The sequence below is a fragment of the Elgaria multicarinata genome, chromosome 1 (assembly GCF_023053635.1).
Source record: "Elgaria multicarinata webbii isolate HBS135686 ecotype San Diego chromosome 1, rElgMul1.1.pri, whole genome shotgun sequence".
Classification (NCBI taxonomy): Eukaryota; Metazoa; Chordata; class Lepidosauria; order Squamata; family Anguidae; genus Elgaria; species Elgaria multicarinata.
The window spans coordinates 210,622,851-210,640,605 of NC_086171.1; the positions used below are offsets into that span (position 1 = coordinate 210,622,851).

The 17,755-nt window shown below is 42.5% G+C and overlaps 1 protein-coding gene across 1 annotated transcript in view; it reads right to left on the reverse strand.

The window, feature by feature from the left end:
- MYT1 (myelin transcription factor 1) overlaps window positions 1-17,755 on the reverse strand; it is a 116,901-nt gene that overhangs the window by 58,776 nt on the left and 40,370 nt on the right. The window contains exons 8-13 of the mRNA XM_063120970.1: window positions 14,886-14,976; window positions 13,059-13,172; window positions 10,239-10,453; window positions 2,963-3,168; window positions 1,659-1,928; window positions 415-569 (exon numbers count right to left, since the gene is read on the reverse strand). Of these exons, the coding sequence (XP_062977040.1) occupies window positions 415-569; window positions 1,659-1,928; window positions 2,963-3,168; window positions 10,239-10,453; window positions 13,059-13,172; window positions 14,886-14,976 (1,051 nt within the window). The remainder of the gene's footprint in view (window positions 1-414; window positions 570-1,658; window positions 1,929-2,962; window positions 3,169-10,238; window positions 10,454-13,058; window positions 13,173-14,885; window positions 14,977-17,755) is intronic.

Sequence of the window (17,755 nt, forward strand, 5' to 3'; positions counted from 1 at the left end):
CAAGGAAGCAGTATGTTCAGAAAAAGGTTGTTTTAGCCACTACTGCATTAGAAAGAGTAGTTTGAGTATGAAAAGAAATAAGTACGGGGAAATTTGGTTTTTATAGTCACTTTAATGAATCCTGAGATTCTGGTGCTTTAGTTGAGTGTGTGTCCCTCTCCTCACCTTTAATCATGGCACAGCTTCAGGAGACTATATGGAATGAGACTTCATCTCAACAATCAGGAATAGCTAGAGTATGAAGTTTCTCTAAAGCTTTTGATTTGAAGTGTTTGGATTAAATAAGACCCTCACAGTATGAAACATCAATGAACTTGGATTTTTACCTTGAAGAATTCCCCCCTCTACCCTTTCAGCAAAATTATTCCTTCCTTCTTGCCCCCTCCCAGATGTAGTCCAAGTGGCAAGACTCACGTAAGTAGCTCTTTCTTGATCTCCTTGGAAAGAAACTTAAGTTTGAAGTTTGTTAAGGTGATTTCCCCGGGGTACTTCCTTTCTTCAAAATTTTCTTCAGGTACTTCCTGATCATCTGCTTCAGAAGAGGCAAAAGAACGGACTGCAGGCTCTGACTGCAAGAAACCAGCAAAGGTTGTGTGTAGGGGGTGGTGGACAATAGAACTATACACAGAACTATCTTGCTAGCAGGCTGTAAAACTGCAGAGAATTATTCTCTATAGGTGTAAAGTGCCTCTCACACATTACCAGGTGGTCCTTAAGTCCACTGTTAGATGCCATGGGATTCAAACCAGGAGCCCTGCAGAGCAAGCACTACTACTAAATGTATCAGGGACTTGCAGGCAATTCTATCCAGGAGACTCACATAATCCTCCTAGCCTGAGAAGGCAGGTGCTACTGGAAAGTCAATCCTGTCCCACTGGCAAGTGTAAAAGCCGTTAGGCTTGCAGATTTACAAAATAAAATAGATATCATCATCATACCCTGTTTGTGAATCTGTTGGGTATCTGGATGGCCGGAAGGGAGACCTTTGGTCTGGTCAAACGTGCAAGATTTATGCATCTATGTTTATGGTGCCCTCAGCGTTTAGAGGAATGCTGAACCTTCCCAGGGTGTGCTAAGGGCCTGTTCAGATGTCACGCTAAGCCATGATAATTAAGTGTTTTTACCAAACTATGGTGGCTTAGCATGTTGTGTGGGGGAGAAAAACGGCATAACGATGGGTAAGAAACCACCCTGGGTAACCATTCTGCTGCAGCAGGGCTAAGGACACCTGGGGTGGCTTACCATTATGGGTGGCGGGCTCCCCAGTGGTTAAAAAGGGCTCCGGGTAGTTTATAGGCCATGACTATAGAGTCCGCTGGCAAGAGTAACTGTGACTTCTGGTGCTGCTTTTGCCATGGTGGCAATTCTCTATGGTTGCATGGCCATTCCTCCCCTTTTTTTCTGATGGAGAAACTGCCGGGAGCCTGTTTGTGCCGTGGAGGAGGCTGGGATGTGCGGTTAAACTGCATGGAGGTATGCCCGCTAACTACGGTGGGGGGAAGGTAGTGGAACTATGCAGCGCCTTGTGGTTCCATGGTCGTGTGGTGGACTAATCCTTGCCTCTCCATAGTTACCTTATACACGACCCCTTCCTTGCGCATGCGAATAGGGCCTAAGTGATCCAGCAGTTGTGTATCCTTGTTCCTGTTATTATTTACCTCTTCGGGCTCCTCTTCCCGTTGCCGATTTGGTTTTGTGTAGTCAATGGGGCCATCCCATTCATCCTGGCGGGACGTGTGGCTAGACTGGGGTGAGGTCATGGTGCTGCTTGTGGCACTCGTGCTGTTTTGGCGTTGGGATACATCTGGGGATTTGATGCTAGGGCTACTGCTGCAGCTGCTGCTGCTGGGGAAGGCGTTCTCACGTTTGCGGTGCTTGTTCATGCTTAAGTCCAGAGTCCCATTTTCATCCACTTCGATGTCCATTGACTGAAATGTTGGAAACAACAGCCTTGACTACCCATTTTCAATCACCTCCTTCAGTACTCCTGCAGAAATCATCTGTTCTCCTGGAATGCAGTGCACCTAATCTCTCTGGACAACAGTGCCACATTGGATTGGGTTGATCAGGAAGCAACTAGTATATCTTGATTTGGGGCTGAGGAGTGGTTTAGATGGCTTTTGGTCCCTTTTGTGGACCCCCTGCAAGTGCTTGCATGAGCATTCATAACCCAACAGGGACTGAATGGAGGCATCAGGTGTGTGAACTGGTCCTTCCATGTGGGACTATGATATGAAGTGACCCTAACTTGTACAATCACAACAGATCTTTTGCAAATGCAAATCACAGTAGCTGAACGCATAAGCCCCACTTGGAAGTGCCAGGTCAGTCAATGCTACCATGTGATCCTCAGTGCATCAACAGTCCACTGGTGCCCCTATACACTCCTGCCATTGATTGGCCATCTGTAAGGAGAGTTGGGTCTAAAGCACCTGCAAGCTACACACCTGATCTTTAAGGGGGAATACCATTAATATCATTAATACACGTTCTGAAAGGTGGGAGGAATGCCTCAGTCATAGTTGGGGAGCCTCACCCCCTTCAGCTATTATCCATGTACTGGTAAGATTCGAGACAGATTATTACACTGCAGAAAATTCAGTTAATTTAGGATATCGTGGCCAGTTTTTTAACTGGGAACTGACTTGCTGAACACATTTCATTGGTGCTTAAAAATGTTCACTTCCATTTTGTTTCTAGGTACATTTGAAAATATAGGCTTTGATCTATAACATCTAAATAGCCTGGGACCAGCCTTTCCCTGTACAAACCTCACGTACGCTAAGATCACCAGTTAACGCCAAGCGGCTGGCTCTCATTCCCTTGGCGTTAGTTGGCTGGGAAAGGGACGTGGCTCCCCAGCTATGGAAAACTCTCCCCAAACATGTTCACCTAGAAAACCGTGCTTAAAAACACCCAAATTCTTCAACCCTAATACTCCAAATGTGGTGACCAGTCTCACCTTGCTGGGGAGGTCTTGTTGCTTGGTGCTGAGATTCTCAGGCATTTCCCAACAGCGAGTGGAGAGGTTCAAAATGGCGGTGGCAGCCATATGCGCAGCTTCAGCATCATGGGAATAGTCGAAGCCTGTGGATGAAGACGAAGTGCTCTTCACGTAACTGCTGGAGGGACTGTGGCCCGGGGAAGAGGCCTTTGGAAAAGGTTTGGCTGTAAAAAGGGAGTAACACAGGTGGGGTGATGTGTGATGGTTGCAAAAAGACCATTTGCAAGTAAATCAATCCAATGCAGTTGGCTCCAGAGGCAGGAGCCTCATTTCAGTTAGAAGTGAGGGTGTGGGTGGGAAAGGGATTCAGCAAGATTCAAAAGCACAGTATTGAACACATTCAAGGTTAAATTGCAAATAAAAGCAGTATGTTTTAGGATCAAAAACTGCAGGCATGATATGAACAAAGGACAATCTTGTAATACCCCCTTTATTTATTTTTAAACAATGGGATTTGTCCCTTCAGCATGAATATCTTAACACATAAGCTGAATGGATTATATACATGCAATAGTGGACACCCTGTGTGTAGAAATAGTGAATTGACTAGAAATAGAAGTACCCTGTGGTAACTCATGTTTTGGTAATCCAGGTGAGTTGATTGTAATGTATGCAGTACCGTCTTTGAGGACTGTTGGTAAAGTTCAGCTGGCTCAGAATACAGCAGCCAGAATATTAAGTAGACCTGATGAACTGAGTGAGAAAATCTTCACGGTGTGCAAAGATCTGCACTGTCTGCCCATATGATTCCAATCAAAGTGCTGGCGTTGACATCCATTTGCCCATTTTCTAAGGTCATCTCCTAAGGCTGCAGGTGCCCTACCTTCTGAGATGAGGCAAGTGGTGCCCAGCTGCAGAATTACCAATCAAAATGCATTTGTTTGTCACCTATTCTTCCTCCTGTCTTTTAAATGTCAATTCAAGACATTTTTATTCTCTCAGCTATTCGATGCTTGAAACTTTAGATTTTGTCCGTTTTAGTATTGCTTTCTGCTTCTCTAATATTAATGTAAGTTTCATTTTTATAATGTTTTGTTTTAATTATTTTTATATTAGTAAATGGACCGGAATGGGCCACTTCACATCAGATCAGCACCAGATCTACTACGGTGGACAAGAGGATCACAGAAGAAACGGAGTAGCCTTCATAATTAATAATAAAGTGGCTAAAGCAGTGCTTGGATACAATCCAAAAAACGATAGAATGATCTCAATTCGAATTCAGGGTAAGCCATTTAACATCACAGTGATCCAAATATATGCCCCAACCACAGATGCTGAAGAAGCAGAAGTAGATCAGTTCTATGAGGATCTGCAGCACCTACTGGATAATACACCAAAAAGAGATGTTATTTTCATTACAGGAGACTGGAACGCTAAGGTGGGCAGTCAAATGACATCTGGAATTACAGGTAAGCATGGTCTAGGAGAACAAAATGAAGCGGGACATAGGCTGATAGAATTCTGCCAGGACAACTCACTGTGCATAACAAACACTCTCTTCCAACAACCAAAAAGACGGCTTTATACATGGACTTCACCAGATGGCCGACACCGAAATCAGATTGACTGCATCCTTTGCAGCCAAAGGTGGCGGACATCTATACAGACAGTAAAAACAAGACCTGGAGCTGACTGTAGTTCAGATCATGAACTTCAATTTAGAATCAAACTAAAGAGAATAGGGAAGACCCACAGATCAGTTAGGTATGAGCTCACTAATATTCCTAATGAATATGCAGTGGAAGTGAAGAACAGATTTAAGGGACTAGATTTAGTAGATAGGGTCCCGGAAGAACTATGGACAGAAGTTCGCAACATTGTCCAAGAGGTGGCAACAAAAAATGTCCCAAAGAAAAAGAAAACCAAGAAGGCAAGATGGCTGTCTGCTGAGACACTGGAAGTAGCCCAAGAAAGAAGGAAAGCAAAAGGCAACAGTGATAGGGGGAGATATGCCCAATTAAATGCAAAATTCCAGAGGTTAGCCAGAAGAGATAAGGAATTATTTTTAAACAAGCAATGTATGGAAGTGGAAGAAGACAATAGAATAGGAAGGACAAGAGACCTCTTCCAGAAAATTAGAAACATCGGAGGTAAATTCCAGGCAAAAATGGGTATGATCAAAAACAAAGATGGCAAGGACCTAACAGAAACAGAAGAGATCAAGAAAAGGTGGCAAGAATATACAGAAGATCTGTATAGGAAGGATAATAATATCGGGGATAGCTCAGACGGTGTGGTCAGTGAGTTAGAGCCAGACATCCTGAAGAGTGAGGTCGAATGGGCCTTAAGAAGCATTGCTAATAGCAAGGCAGCAGGAGACGACGGTATCCCAGCCGAACTGTTTAAAATATTGCAAGATGATGCTGTCAAGGTGATACATGCCATATGCCAGCAAATCTGGAAAACACAAGAATGGCCATCAGACTGGAAAAAATCAACTTATATCCCCATACCAAAAAAGGGAAACACTAAAGAATGTTCCAACTATCGTATAGTGGCACTTATTTCACATGCCAGTAAGGTAATGCTCAAGATCCTGCAAGGTAGACTCCAGCAATTCATGGAGCGAGAATTGCCAGATGTACAAGCTGGGTTTAGAAAAGGCAGAGGAACTAGAGACCAAATTGCCAATATCCGCTGGATAATGGAAAAAGCCAGGGAGTTCCAGAAAAACATCTATTTCTGTTTTATCGACTATTCTAAAGCCTTTGACTGTGTGGATCATAACAAACTGTGGCAAGTCCTTGGTGGTATGGGGATACCCAGTCATCTTGTCTGCCTCCTGAGGAATCTGTATAACGAACAAGTAGCAACGGTAAGAACAGACCATGGAACAACGGACTGTTTTAAGATTGGGAAAGGAGTACGGCAGGGTTGTATACTCTCACCTTATCTATTTAACTTGTATGCAGAACACATCATGCGATGTGCTGGGCTTGACGAATCCAAGGCTGGAGTTAAAATTGCAGGAAGAAACATTAACAACCTCAGATATGCAGATGACACCACTTTGATGGCTGAAAGCGAGGAGGAGCTGAGGAGCCTTATGACAAAGGTGAAAGAAGAAAGTGCAAAAGCTGGGTTGCAGTTAAACCTAAAAAAAACCAAGATTATGGCAACCAGCTTGATTGATAACGGGCAAATAGAGGGAGAAAACGTGGAGGCAGTGGCAGACTTTGTATTTCTGGGCGCAAAGATTACTGCAGACGCTGACTGCAGCCAGGAAATCAGAAGACGTTTACTTCTTGGGAGGAGAGCAATGACAAATCTTGATAAAATAGTTAAGAGCAGAGACACCACACTGACAACAAAGGTCCGCATAGTTAAAGCAATGGTATTCCCCATAGTAACCTATGGCTGCGAGAGCTGGACCATAAGGAAGGCTGAGTGAAGGAAGATAGATGCTTTTGAACTGTGGTGTTGGAGGAAAATTCTGAGAGTGCCGTGGACTGCAAGAAGATCAAACCAGTCCATACTCCAGGAAATAAAGCCAGACTGCTCACTTGAGGGAATGGTATTAAAGGCAAAACTGAAGGACTTTGGCCACATAATGAGAAGACAGGATACCCTGGAGAAGAGGCTGATGCTAGGGAAAGTGGAAGGCAAAAGGAAGAGGGGCTGACCAAGGGCAAGATGGATGGATGATATTCTGGAGGTGACAGACTTGACCTTGGGGAAGCTGGGGGTGGCGACAGCCGACAGAAAGCTCTGGCGTGGGCTGGTCCATGAAGTCACGAAGAGTCGGAAACGACTGAACGAATAAACAACAACAACAAAGCCACTTTATGTACTTTTTTAAAAGTGGAAATGTAGGTTCTTTAAAAATTATGTACATAGGAAGGGTCATAGCCCAGTGGTAAAACACCTGCTTTGCATGCAGAGGTCCGAGGTTCAATTCATGGCATCTTCAGGGAGGGCAGGGAGAACTCCTGCCTGAAACCCTGGAGACCTGCTGCCAGTCAGTGTCAACAATATTGGGCTAGATGGACCAATGGTCTGATTCAATATAAGGCAGCTTCCTGTGTTCTCATACATGAATACGTACTGACATGTGCCTGACACATATTACACAGGTGAGAGACACCCCCAAATAGCGCTTCTGTGCAACACCTTCTATAATTCCAGCAGGCTACTACAATAGGCATGTTCACTAAACTTAGCTAAATCTACCCAGGAGACTATAATGAGAGACTTTAGTAAAAGTTTTTTGGCATTCCAAATTCCCCCAAATTAAACTTAGCAATTATGGCATAATAGGATAGGCCCTATTATAGATAGTAACTGCTTCAACAACAAGAAGTAGAGAGCAGAGTAGGAATAAATATGGAGTTTTCACAATGCAGGATTGAACAGTTTGTAGCCTGTTGAGACACCAAATTGTTTAGGATGATGATAACCCAAGTGGACTGTGAAAACTCTAATCTGAATGAACAGGCAGCAAAATGGGAAATGAGCTCAGTGTAACTAAATGTAAAGTGATCCACGCTGGGGCAAAAACATCCTTTGACATGTACACTGAGAGTTTGAACCGGCTTTGACTAACCAGGAAAGAAATATTCTTGGTGATATAGTTGACAGACACGTCAGTGAAAACACCAATTCAATGTGTGACAGCTACGAAAGAGGCAAATTCCCTGCTATGGATTATTGGGGAAGGGACTGAAAATAAGACTGCCAGTACAGAAATATCCATATACAAATCTAAGATGTAGCTGCATCTGGAATGCTATGTGCAGTTGTCTATCTCAAAAAAGATATTGTAGAACTGGAAAAGGTACAAAAAAGGTAACCAAAATGACCCAGAAATTGGATTACCTTCCCTTTGAGGAAAAGACTATAATGTTTGAAGTTTTGTAGTTTAGAAAGAAAGCAGCAAACGAGGGCATGATAGAGGTTGAAAAATTATGCATGGTGTGGAGAAAGTGGCTAGAGAGGTGTTTTTCTTCTGCGTAGTAATAGAACTCAGGGCTATCAATTGAAATTAATCCACAGTAGATTCAGGACAGACTAAAGAATGTGCTTCTTCACATAATACAGAATAGGTTCATTGAGAAGTGCCATCACACGGGGAAAAATCGTGTTTGCTTACCGTTGCTTCTCCACCCGCGTGTTTATCCCTCATTACTTCCTCTTTTGAAAGAGGAAGTAAACAACCTGCACGTGGCCAATTCAGCAGGCCATTTCGATTGAGCTGTTTCTCCTGCACACAGCAGGAGTTAGCGGCAACTTCCGTCTTTAAAAATAAGTCGGACTTACTGGGGTGTTTTTTGTAGCAAGGAGAAGGCTAGAAGGGGCGGGAGGTGAGTGGGAGGCAGACAACGTCATGAGAGGGACCCACGAAAATCCATGAGAGCCCAGCAATGAGCATGCAATAAAAAAGCTCATCTGATGGAGCTCAGAATTTGCTGCCACAAAATGTGATGACCACTGGCTTGGCACTTGGCTTAAAAGGAGATTAGACAAATTCATGGGGAGAGTTCTGTCATATTAGCCATGAGGTCATTATGGACTCTCCATGCCACTGAATATCAGCTGTTGAGCAGCAATGGGAGAGGGGTATTGCCTCCATGCCCTACCAGGAAGTAATGAGGGATAAACGCGCGGGTGGAGAAGGCATCTAATTGGCCACTGAGGGAAGCAGCATGCTGCACTAAACGGACCTTTTGGCCTAATCTAGCAAAGCTCTTACGTTCTTAACCAATGAAATTCCCCTATCAAATGAATGAGGGGGCGGGGGAAGGAGCTGGGCTGTTGGAGAGAGAGAGAAATTTATGAGCAGGTCTACCAAGGTGAAAGGTTTACCCACTAAACTGAGTGCACCACGAAGTTCCCAGAACACTACAGTCTTCTCCATTAAAACTGTATTGTTGCATGCCTCCGAGGAATTCAAAAACAGGGGGTGGGGAGGAGAGATGAAACCTTCACCTCCTTGTTCTTTTTTCCCTTCCTTATTCACTGAAATGTGTATGTTTCCAATCATATTTGCCTTGCGGGAACAAAATCTACCCCTCCCTGACAGAAAGGCTTCGATTCTCCCCCAATGGAACAGCTGCTCGAAGATACACATAAATCTCTCTCTGTGAAACTCCCCCCCCCCCAACATTCAGCCATGTTCTAGCATGTCCAAGAAACAGAACCCAGGATGAGGCGGTTCAGATAGTTACATTGATTTTCAAAAGCTAGGGTCCATGGGATCGCAAGAAGCAGAAAGAAAGTTTGCCCTTACAGACATTTGTTTGAAACCCTGTGGTGGTGGTGACAGATGGAGATGGGGATTTAGAGCAGAGAAACTCTGGGCAGGGAAAAAGCTAAACACTTCCTTTGCCCCAGCTTTCCACACTGAACACCATCTCTCCCCCAAGCAGCTGCTTGAGGAGAAAAAGGTCTCTCAGAATAAATTATACATGTTTTCAGGTAACAGCTAACCCATCCCTCATAATGCCAGCATATGGGATTGCCCGGTGAAATTGATAGGAGCTTCACGATAGATAAGAGAAACTGCTACTGTACACAGCATTTTATTAGCTGATTGTATTCACTGCCACAGGCTGTGCTAATGACCAACAGTTTAGCTCTTAAAAAAATAATAATGACAAATTCATGGAGGATGGGTCTAACAATGACTACTAGCCATGACAGTGAATTGGGATCACCAGGCTCAGATGCAGGAGTATACCTCTGAATGCCACATGTTTGGGATAAGCAACGGGGAAGAATCTGCTTTTGCACCTCCAAGTGCTGGATCCAGGTTTTGGAGGGTCCTTGGGCAAGACACCCTCCATAGGCCCCATTCCCCCAGTGAGTCTACTTTCTCAACGTCGTTGTCACCGACTGCTATCGCTTCTCATCTTTTTCATAACTGCTCCCACTTGCTTGCTTGGCAGGCAGAGAACAAGTAAGCAGTGGCATGTATTGCTTCTCTTCAGTATCACCGTTATCTGGGCCAAAGCAAGAGGCAGGTAAACAAACAAATGGCAGTTGTGAAGAAGAGAAGCAAGCCCAGAGGGCTTTTTGCCAGTAGGCCCCTGCTAAGACGTGAGCCCTCGGCAAGTGCCTGACCATGCCTAGCCTTGACGCCGGCTCTAGTTGGACCACTATTAGAAACAGGAAGTTGGATCAGATGGATCCTTGGTCTGCTCTAGTAGGGTAATACTTATGCAACAACAACAAGAAACAACAACACACCCTTTAGGGCATTCCAAACTACTGGCCATGACCAGCCCCAACTTACATTTAAAGGCTTTAGGTGAGGTTTCGCTAGTCTGAATCTTTGGGGCAAGCATGCGTTTGCCAAAAACCTGAGCATCAAAACTTGCATAATCGAAGGTGACCTTGGAGTACTTCTCCAGCTCCTTGGCCAAGTTGGCCCTTGGCGTGGTGGGAACCATATTGGGCCTGTAGCTCCCGTACTGAGGCACCTCCAGTTGCTTCACAAAGCACATAGGCCTGAGGAGGATGAGAGAAATAAAAGATTGCAAAACATTTCCATTCTAGGTGAAATTTTGTGGGAAAGTCTCTTTGGCAGGATTTTCCTTCAGGGAGGTTATTTTGAAAGACAAAAAAAAATGTTATTAAATTTGAATTATTTTGTTACAAGCAAAATAAGCTCTTGAAAAGAAAAGCAGCAGAAACTACAGATAACATTCCTTTGAATTCATGTTTAAATTCACAGTTTTAGAATTACAATTCCACAATTTGAGTCAGAGAGTCTGGAATATGGTATTTATAGGGAAAGCATATGGTAAGCTTCAGAGATGGAAGATATAATATAAACATGTTTTTGGAAAAATGTAATAGATTAATAATTGTAACATATTATATAGCCAAACCATTTTTGTAGATATATCATAGTGGTTAAGGTACTAACAGTGCCATCCTACACATGTGTTCTCAGACGTAACTCCTATTGAGCAAGACACTCTTTTTATTTATTTTTTATTTTCATTATTGCATTTATATCCCACCTTTTTTCCTGCAACGAACCCAAGGCGGCGGACATAATCCTCCTTTTCCTCTCCACTATCCTCACAACAACCACCCTGTGAGGTGGGTTGGGCTTAGAGTCTGTGACTGGCCCAAAGTCACTCAGTGGGTTTCCATGGCCAAGTGGGGACTAGAACCCGGATCTGATACTGATATACCTTGCAGGTTGTTGTAAGGATTACAACTAGATAATATATGTGAAGCACTTGAAGAATTGAAAGTGCTATGCAAATGTTAACTATTCTTCTTATTATGAAATGTGTGGAATAGGGTTTAAGGTGTACTATATGCTTTATTATATTATACATTATGTAAATATAAATACATTTTAAAAAGAATTCACATTTTTTAATTTCCCTGCCAGATTTTGAAACAAATTTCTATATCTAATATTTTTAAGCACCCAGAAATAAGCAGATAAGTCAAGTATTAGCATAAATGAGTATCGTTTCACCCTATTGTATGAGTCGTAAGAAATTTCCATCTCTGTTTCTGTTCATGCACTGCTGACCTAGCCACTCTGTAGGTGATATATTTCATGTGGTCAGATAGTAAACAGACTATTTTAGAGTGAGCACTGCAGCTATTATCGTTATTAACAAATTTTCAATACACTTCCTTTTAAATCTGCATCCTAAAATATAATCGTTAACATCAAAATACCTGTGATTCCCCTTGCCCCGATGTCAGAGTTCTGAGCCAATTCATCCCCCCAACCCTATTGTTGCTTTTTTGAGAAATATAAAGAAACAGCAAATCTAATTATGGAACTTCAATGTGTTATCTAGCTTGGCTCTCAGAAGCATTGTGGGACAGGCAGTTAGAATCAATGGCCCAGTTTGGATGTAACACTCACATTTCCCAGGTTGTTTAACCCAGGAATTGTGGGGACAAGTGAAGTGTCTGAGTCGCCTGCTCATTGTTTCCAGTTTTAATCAATGGATAATGACAAACCATGGGCAATTGCTGGGTTAACTCTGGGTTGCTAATTGAAAACGGAAGTGCGAGTGACGTACTCACTCGCTCCCGTGTACCCCTGCCAATTCCTGGGTTAAACAACCCAGGAATTGAGCATTACATCTGAACAAGGTCAGTGACTATAAAATGCAGCAGAGGAACATTTATCACAGCGTAACAGAGGGAGCATGTTAAGAATAAGGGTTGAGTTACCCTAGAGAGAGCCTATTTTCATCTACGGGATTTTGGAGGAAATACTGTGGTAATTGTTTCACTTCCTGCCACTGATTGCAGCCTGGATTTCACAGACTTGGGTTTCAAATTGAGAACCAGGTGCCTGAAAATGTTTTTTGAATTTCGTGGAGCACATAAGCTGTTTGTGCTCCCAGATGATGGGAAGGTGAACTTTCTCACTCTCTCCAGTTGATATTAATGCGTGGATTCTAATTTTCATTGGTGAGTTTAGCTACATAACTAAGGAGTGAGAGTTTTTCCAGATTAATAAATCAACATGGAAGAGGTTTGACCTCACGTATGCATGCATTCTCAAATAGATATTGGAGGCAACTGTTTCTAGTCTGGCAGACGCAATCTGTAGCTGGCTGATGATGGGGGGTAGCAAAGAGTAAGTGTGCTAAACGGTCTGATCGTTAATCAGGGCCAAGTTCCACTCCTGAATGTCACACAGTCTAAGAAACAAAAGGGCCTGGTGGGATACGTTAACAGAACAGAAAGTGAAAAATTGGATTGTGACTTTCTGCCCCCTTCCTTATAATGTCAGTATAATAGCTGTAATTCTCTGGCAGTTTGCATTGCAATGTAATCAGTACGGGTGCTGCTTGGTGCACTGTTTCAAATCCTTTGGCCTGTTGTCTCAGCATTAATTCATTGTCCTGTATGCCCTGACTAGGAACATCAATTAAACTGTTACTGGGTGGTTGTTGTTTTTTTGCATTTGACAGTAAGAAATGCATCAGCAAGAACAACATATGCTGGTACTTGCATAAGTGGTGATAAGCTCTTCTTTCAAAGATATTATATTATTGTGAGGGAAGGGAAGAGCAGAAAGAGAAACCCAGTGCTTTGGCATCTGTTTGTCAGGCTCAATTACCTGAGTATCCGATCAGAATTTGAGTTATTCTTTGAAGGGTCACCGGTCGTGGGCTGCTGCTTCTCATGAGATTTGGCTAGTTTTTCTGCAGCTGCAATGGGGCAGCCAGATAAGCTGTTGCAAAGAGGGAAGGAATAGCAAAATGGAATGAGAAAGGAAGGCAGCAAAAAAGAAAGAAAGAACAGTTAATACAAGAATAATAAGCACTGAGTGTTTAAAGTACTTCATATACATTATTAGTTTGCTGTAATTCTTCTTACAAATCTGTATTATTATCATATTACAGGTAAGTATTATTATCAAATTACAGAGGCAATGTATGGCTTCATTTAGGGCCAGCCTTAGTATTAGGCAGAGTGAGGCAAACATCTCAGGTGGCAGATGCTAGTAAGTGGGGAGAAGTGATGAGATGTTGGAAGACAGGACTCTGAGCCATGTGCCCTATACCCCCTAAGATAGCTTGCTGCCCTCAGGTGTGAGGAGGACTTTTCTACATGAGGCATTTGTTGTGCGCTTGGCATTTCCTATTCACTGTTGTTTATAGGTTCTTTAGACAATGTTGTGACCATCCAGTTTTGTTTCTGCAAGGTTTTTTTTACAGCAGGAAAAACTGGGTATTATTTCTGATGGCAAGAGAAAGTGTGATTTCCTCATGTATTTACACTATTTTGCTATACCATAGTGCCACCTAGAGGTTATGTAGCAGAAAAACCGGAAAGAAAGTGTTCCTGTCATCAGTTTCAGGGGGAATTGCAGCCTTATTTTCAATGGGTGCAGCAGGAGTGGCATATGCTAGCAGCTCCAGCAGGCTGGTATTTGTAACAAACACAGGGAGAGAGAGAGGGGGGAGAATAATAAATAAATAGCGTCATCAGCCCTTGGACCACTGATTACCAAAGATGGAAGTATGGTCAGTGTGCACAACATGAGAGGTGACCCCTCTTTCAAACCACTTGCATTAACCACTTGCATTATCATGGTTCTCTGCTACAAAAAGCCCAGAGAGCTTCGGCTGTGGGGCGGTATATAAATGTAATAAAATAAATAAATAGGGGACACCAAAGGGGGGGCCATGGGATGGGTGCATAAATCAAGTATCCGCCTTGAGACTAATAACTTTCCCCCCATCCCCTTGTTGAACCCCTGTATACTTTTCACTTGCTCACCTCCCTCCAGAAATGCCCTCCTATGCTCTCCCCGATATTATTTTCCAGTGCTGCCAGTGTGAATAAGCCTTGTGCATTCTTCCCTCCCCATCTCCTCGTTCCTGTGCCAGAGGAGGTCACTGGAAGCACCATTTCCAATTTTAAACTTGCCACAATTTCCTGTGATTTCTAAACTCAGAGAATTGTGTTTTGTTTAAACTATGATGTCAGAACTATGATGTCTGAAACCACGCCTGTTCTCGCTAACCATAATTTAAATGAACCATAGCTCCCCAAGTTTGGAAGTCACTGGGAATTGTGGTTTATTCAAAATTGGAAGCAAAAGCTTGCTGTCTTCTCACAGACACTAGATAGGAGGAGAGGTGAACACATGAGCCTGAGGCTCACTTCAGGTGTTTCATGTAGCTTTCTCTGGTCTGTTTCCAACCTAAAATGTTTTTTTCTCCTTTCTCTGCCTCACTTCTCTTACTGTCCAGATAAGCTGGCCATCTGTGATAAACTTACAGCTTATCCAGCCCAGTTTATTAGTATGATAGCAGAGATCTGGCATTATATGGAATCCCAAACCTCTGTCGTTTGCAATATCCTGGACAGTTTTAAAATCAGCTCTAGAAAACCTGAACTCTTGCTATGAATGACTAGGATGCAGAGAACCACATACCTTCGGTGAGTGTTGCGGTTGCTGTTCACATGGCCCTGTCCGGTGCACCCAGGTGTTGGGCATTTTAATACATTCTCGTGCATGGCCAGGACTTTATAGTGAAGATGGAAAGGAGAAAAATGGTGAAAAGCAACATGATTAAAGATAACAAAGAGAGAGAGAGAGAGAGAGAGAAAATACTTCATCTGGTCTCAGTGCAGTGGGTTTCCTGTCAACAACAGAACAAGGACCTGTTGGGATCTGGAAGTCTCAATTTAGCATAAAATGTGATAGACGCTTGCAATATTTCCCAGTTCTGTCTGCCATGAATCCCCAGTCCAATTGTCTGGGAGCTGACATAAACATCCCAAGTAGGTGTAGCATGGTGGTTAAGAATATGAGCTGTGAGCCAGGAATCCCCCCAATTTAAATTTTGTGTCAGCTTTCCCAGATTCAGCCAGGAGCATTATCTGGACAAGGGACCTCCCCGGAAGCACGTGTAAGCTGCTTTGATCCTCTTGTACGAAGAGTGAGTACAAATGTTTACTTTTTAAAAAGATATTTCAAAAATGTATTTTGTCTTGGTACTTCATTACAGTTCTCTTGCTTATATCTTTCAGGTACTTTTAAGTGATTGGAATTATATTTGCTTTCATCTATAGTCTCTGATTTTTTGATTACTTTTTTTTAAAAAATGATTTTAATCTTACTGCCTCCTGCAGTGATGACCTTAAAAGCAAAGAAATAATTTGTTTTACTGTTCCTTGGAAAGTACACGGCTTGTGTTATTATTATGTTTTAGAACACACATCACACATAAGAGAAAATAACTGATGTCCTGTTGTCTCATCCCGCCATCCCCAGGTCTGCAACCTTCAAAATGAACTGATAAGGCAGTTTCCCCCCCCCCCTCTTTATTATCATAAGCGCATACAGCATTCCCTGTGATGCTGTTATAAAAGAAAGGCTTTTAAAGCCACGAGTACTAAATATTTATCCTTTGGGGAGGAACTAGTATTTGAAACTTCTTAATGTCACTTTATACTTCCTTATTAATGCTTTACAAAGATTTTAAAAGTTGACTGCTCAAATTCCTTTCTATTCTGACATATCCCCTCTGTCTGTCTGTCTGTCTTTCTCTCCCCCCTCCCCCTGGCTGCTTACAAAATATGTTGAGATAATATCAACTCCCTCTTTATAACATTTCATGGAAATGGATATAGACTGATTCATCCCAGGCAAGACTGAATACTTAATAGTTCTACTCTTCTTTGTGCCTTAAAAAATAATATCGATAAACTGAATAACGATTACTGAATATATTTCTGTTATTATAGTACCGTATTTCTTCGATTGTAAGATGCCATCGATTGTAAGACGCACACTAATTTCAGTACCACCAACAGAAAAAAATCCCCTAAGACACACCCGCGATTCTAAGACGCACCCCATTTTTAGAGATGTTTATATGGGAAAAAAGTCCGTCTTAGAATCGAAGAAATAGGGTAATATTTATTTATATAGCACCATCTATGTACATGATGCTTTACAAAGAACAGGTATGATAAGTTTTACCTCAAGGGGCTTACAATCTAAAATAGATATAGGGAAGCAATAGAGGAAGTGGGAAATGGATGCATGGATAAACAGATAATCTGTGATTATTTCAGCTGCACGTACTATTGCATTATTATTATTATTATTGATCTTTGTAAACTGCTCCAGGAGCCTTTTTCGCTAAAGAGTGGGGTATAAATAAATAATATTCCACCTTCTATTATGGAGAGCCTCGTGTGGCGCAGAGCAGTATAGCAGCAGTTTCTGCAGCTGAAACTCTCCCCACGGCCTGCATTTGATCCCAGCGGAAGCTGGTTTCAGGCAGCTGGCTCAGGTCTACGGCAAACCACCCCGCTATAAGGCCTGCCAGGAAAACGTCAGCGAAAGCTGGCGTCCCTCCAAGAGTCAGTAGTGACTCAGTACTTGCACGAGAGGTTCCTTTCCTTTCCTTCTATTATGGAAGTCAAGGTGACTTACATGTTGCTTCCAGGTGAGCTCTCAAACAGGGACTAACCAGCCCCATACTGCTTAGCAACATCAAGGTGACTATATCATGGGCCATCATACCATGGATTATGTCAGGAGATCTGCCTATAAAATCTAGGGCCATAAGTCATTCTGAAGTTCTACTGATTCCAGTGAGAGAAAGTTAAGCACACACTTAACTCTCCCATTTCCACAACTCTTTCAGATAAACCAATAATATGATCCCCTTATTCCAGGTGTGTGTGTGAGAGAGGAATATGGCCAACCAATAAGTTCCAAGATGAAGTGAAAAACCAGGGACACCATAGCTTAGAGCTCAATCTCTTAACCAATATGCTATACTCGCTAGAACACGGGAGTCTAATGTAAAGCAATGGGCACCTATAATGCAAAATGATGCAGAAATAATTGAAATGCGTGCCCTGTTCAGGTGTTCCGTACCTCAATAGAGCAAACACACGATGACAAGGAATGCTATAGCCCTGCCTCTCTCCTTCTGCACAATCATGGCTCTCTGTGTCTGTGGAGGCTCTCTACATGAGCTAGAACACTGATTGCCTTTTAATTTAGGGAATCTAGATTATTGCTTGACACAAGGAATTGCCCCTTTATATAAATCACTGGTTTTAAATCAACTATCCTGTTTTGAAATTCACGTATTTTCTGACTCGACAACATGACAGTTAAACTTAAAAACAAATCTGAGTTGCAACAAAATTGAGCTTTTTATGCAACGTACAAGCATCACCCAAAGCCGTTGTTCATGCAGCTCATATACTTTTACATTGCAAAATTATATTTACTGAGAGAAAAGAGATAGATTTTTGTTTGGTTTTCCTTGCATACAT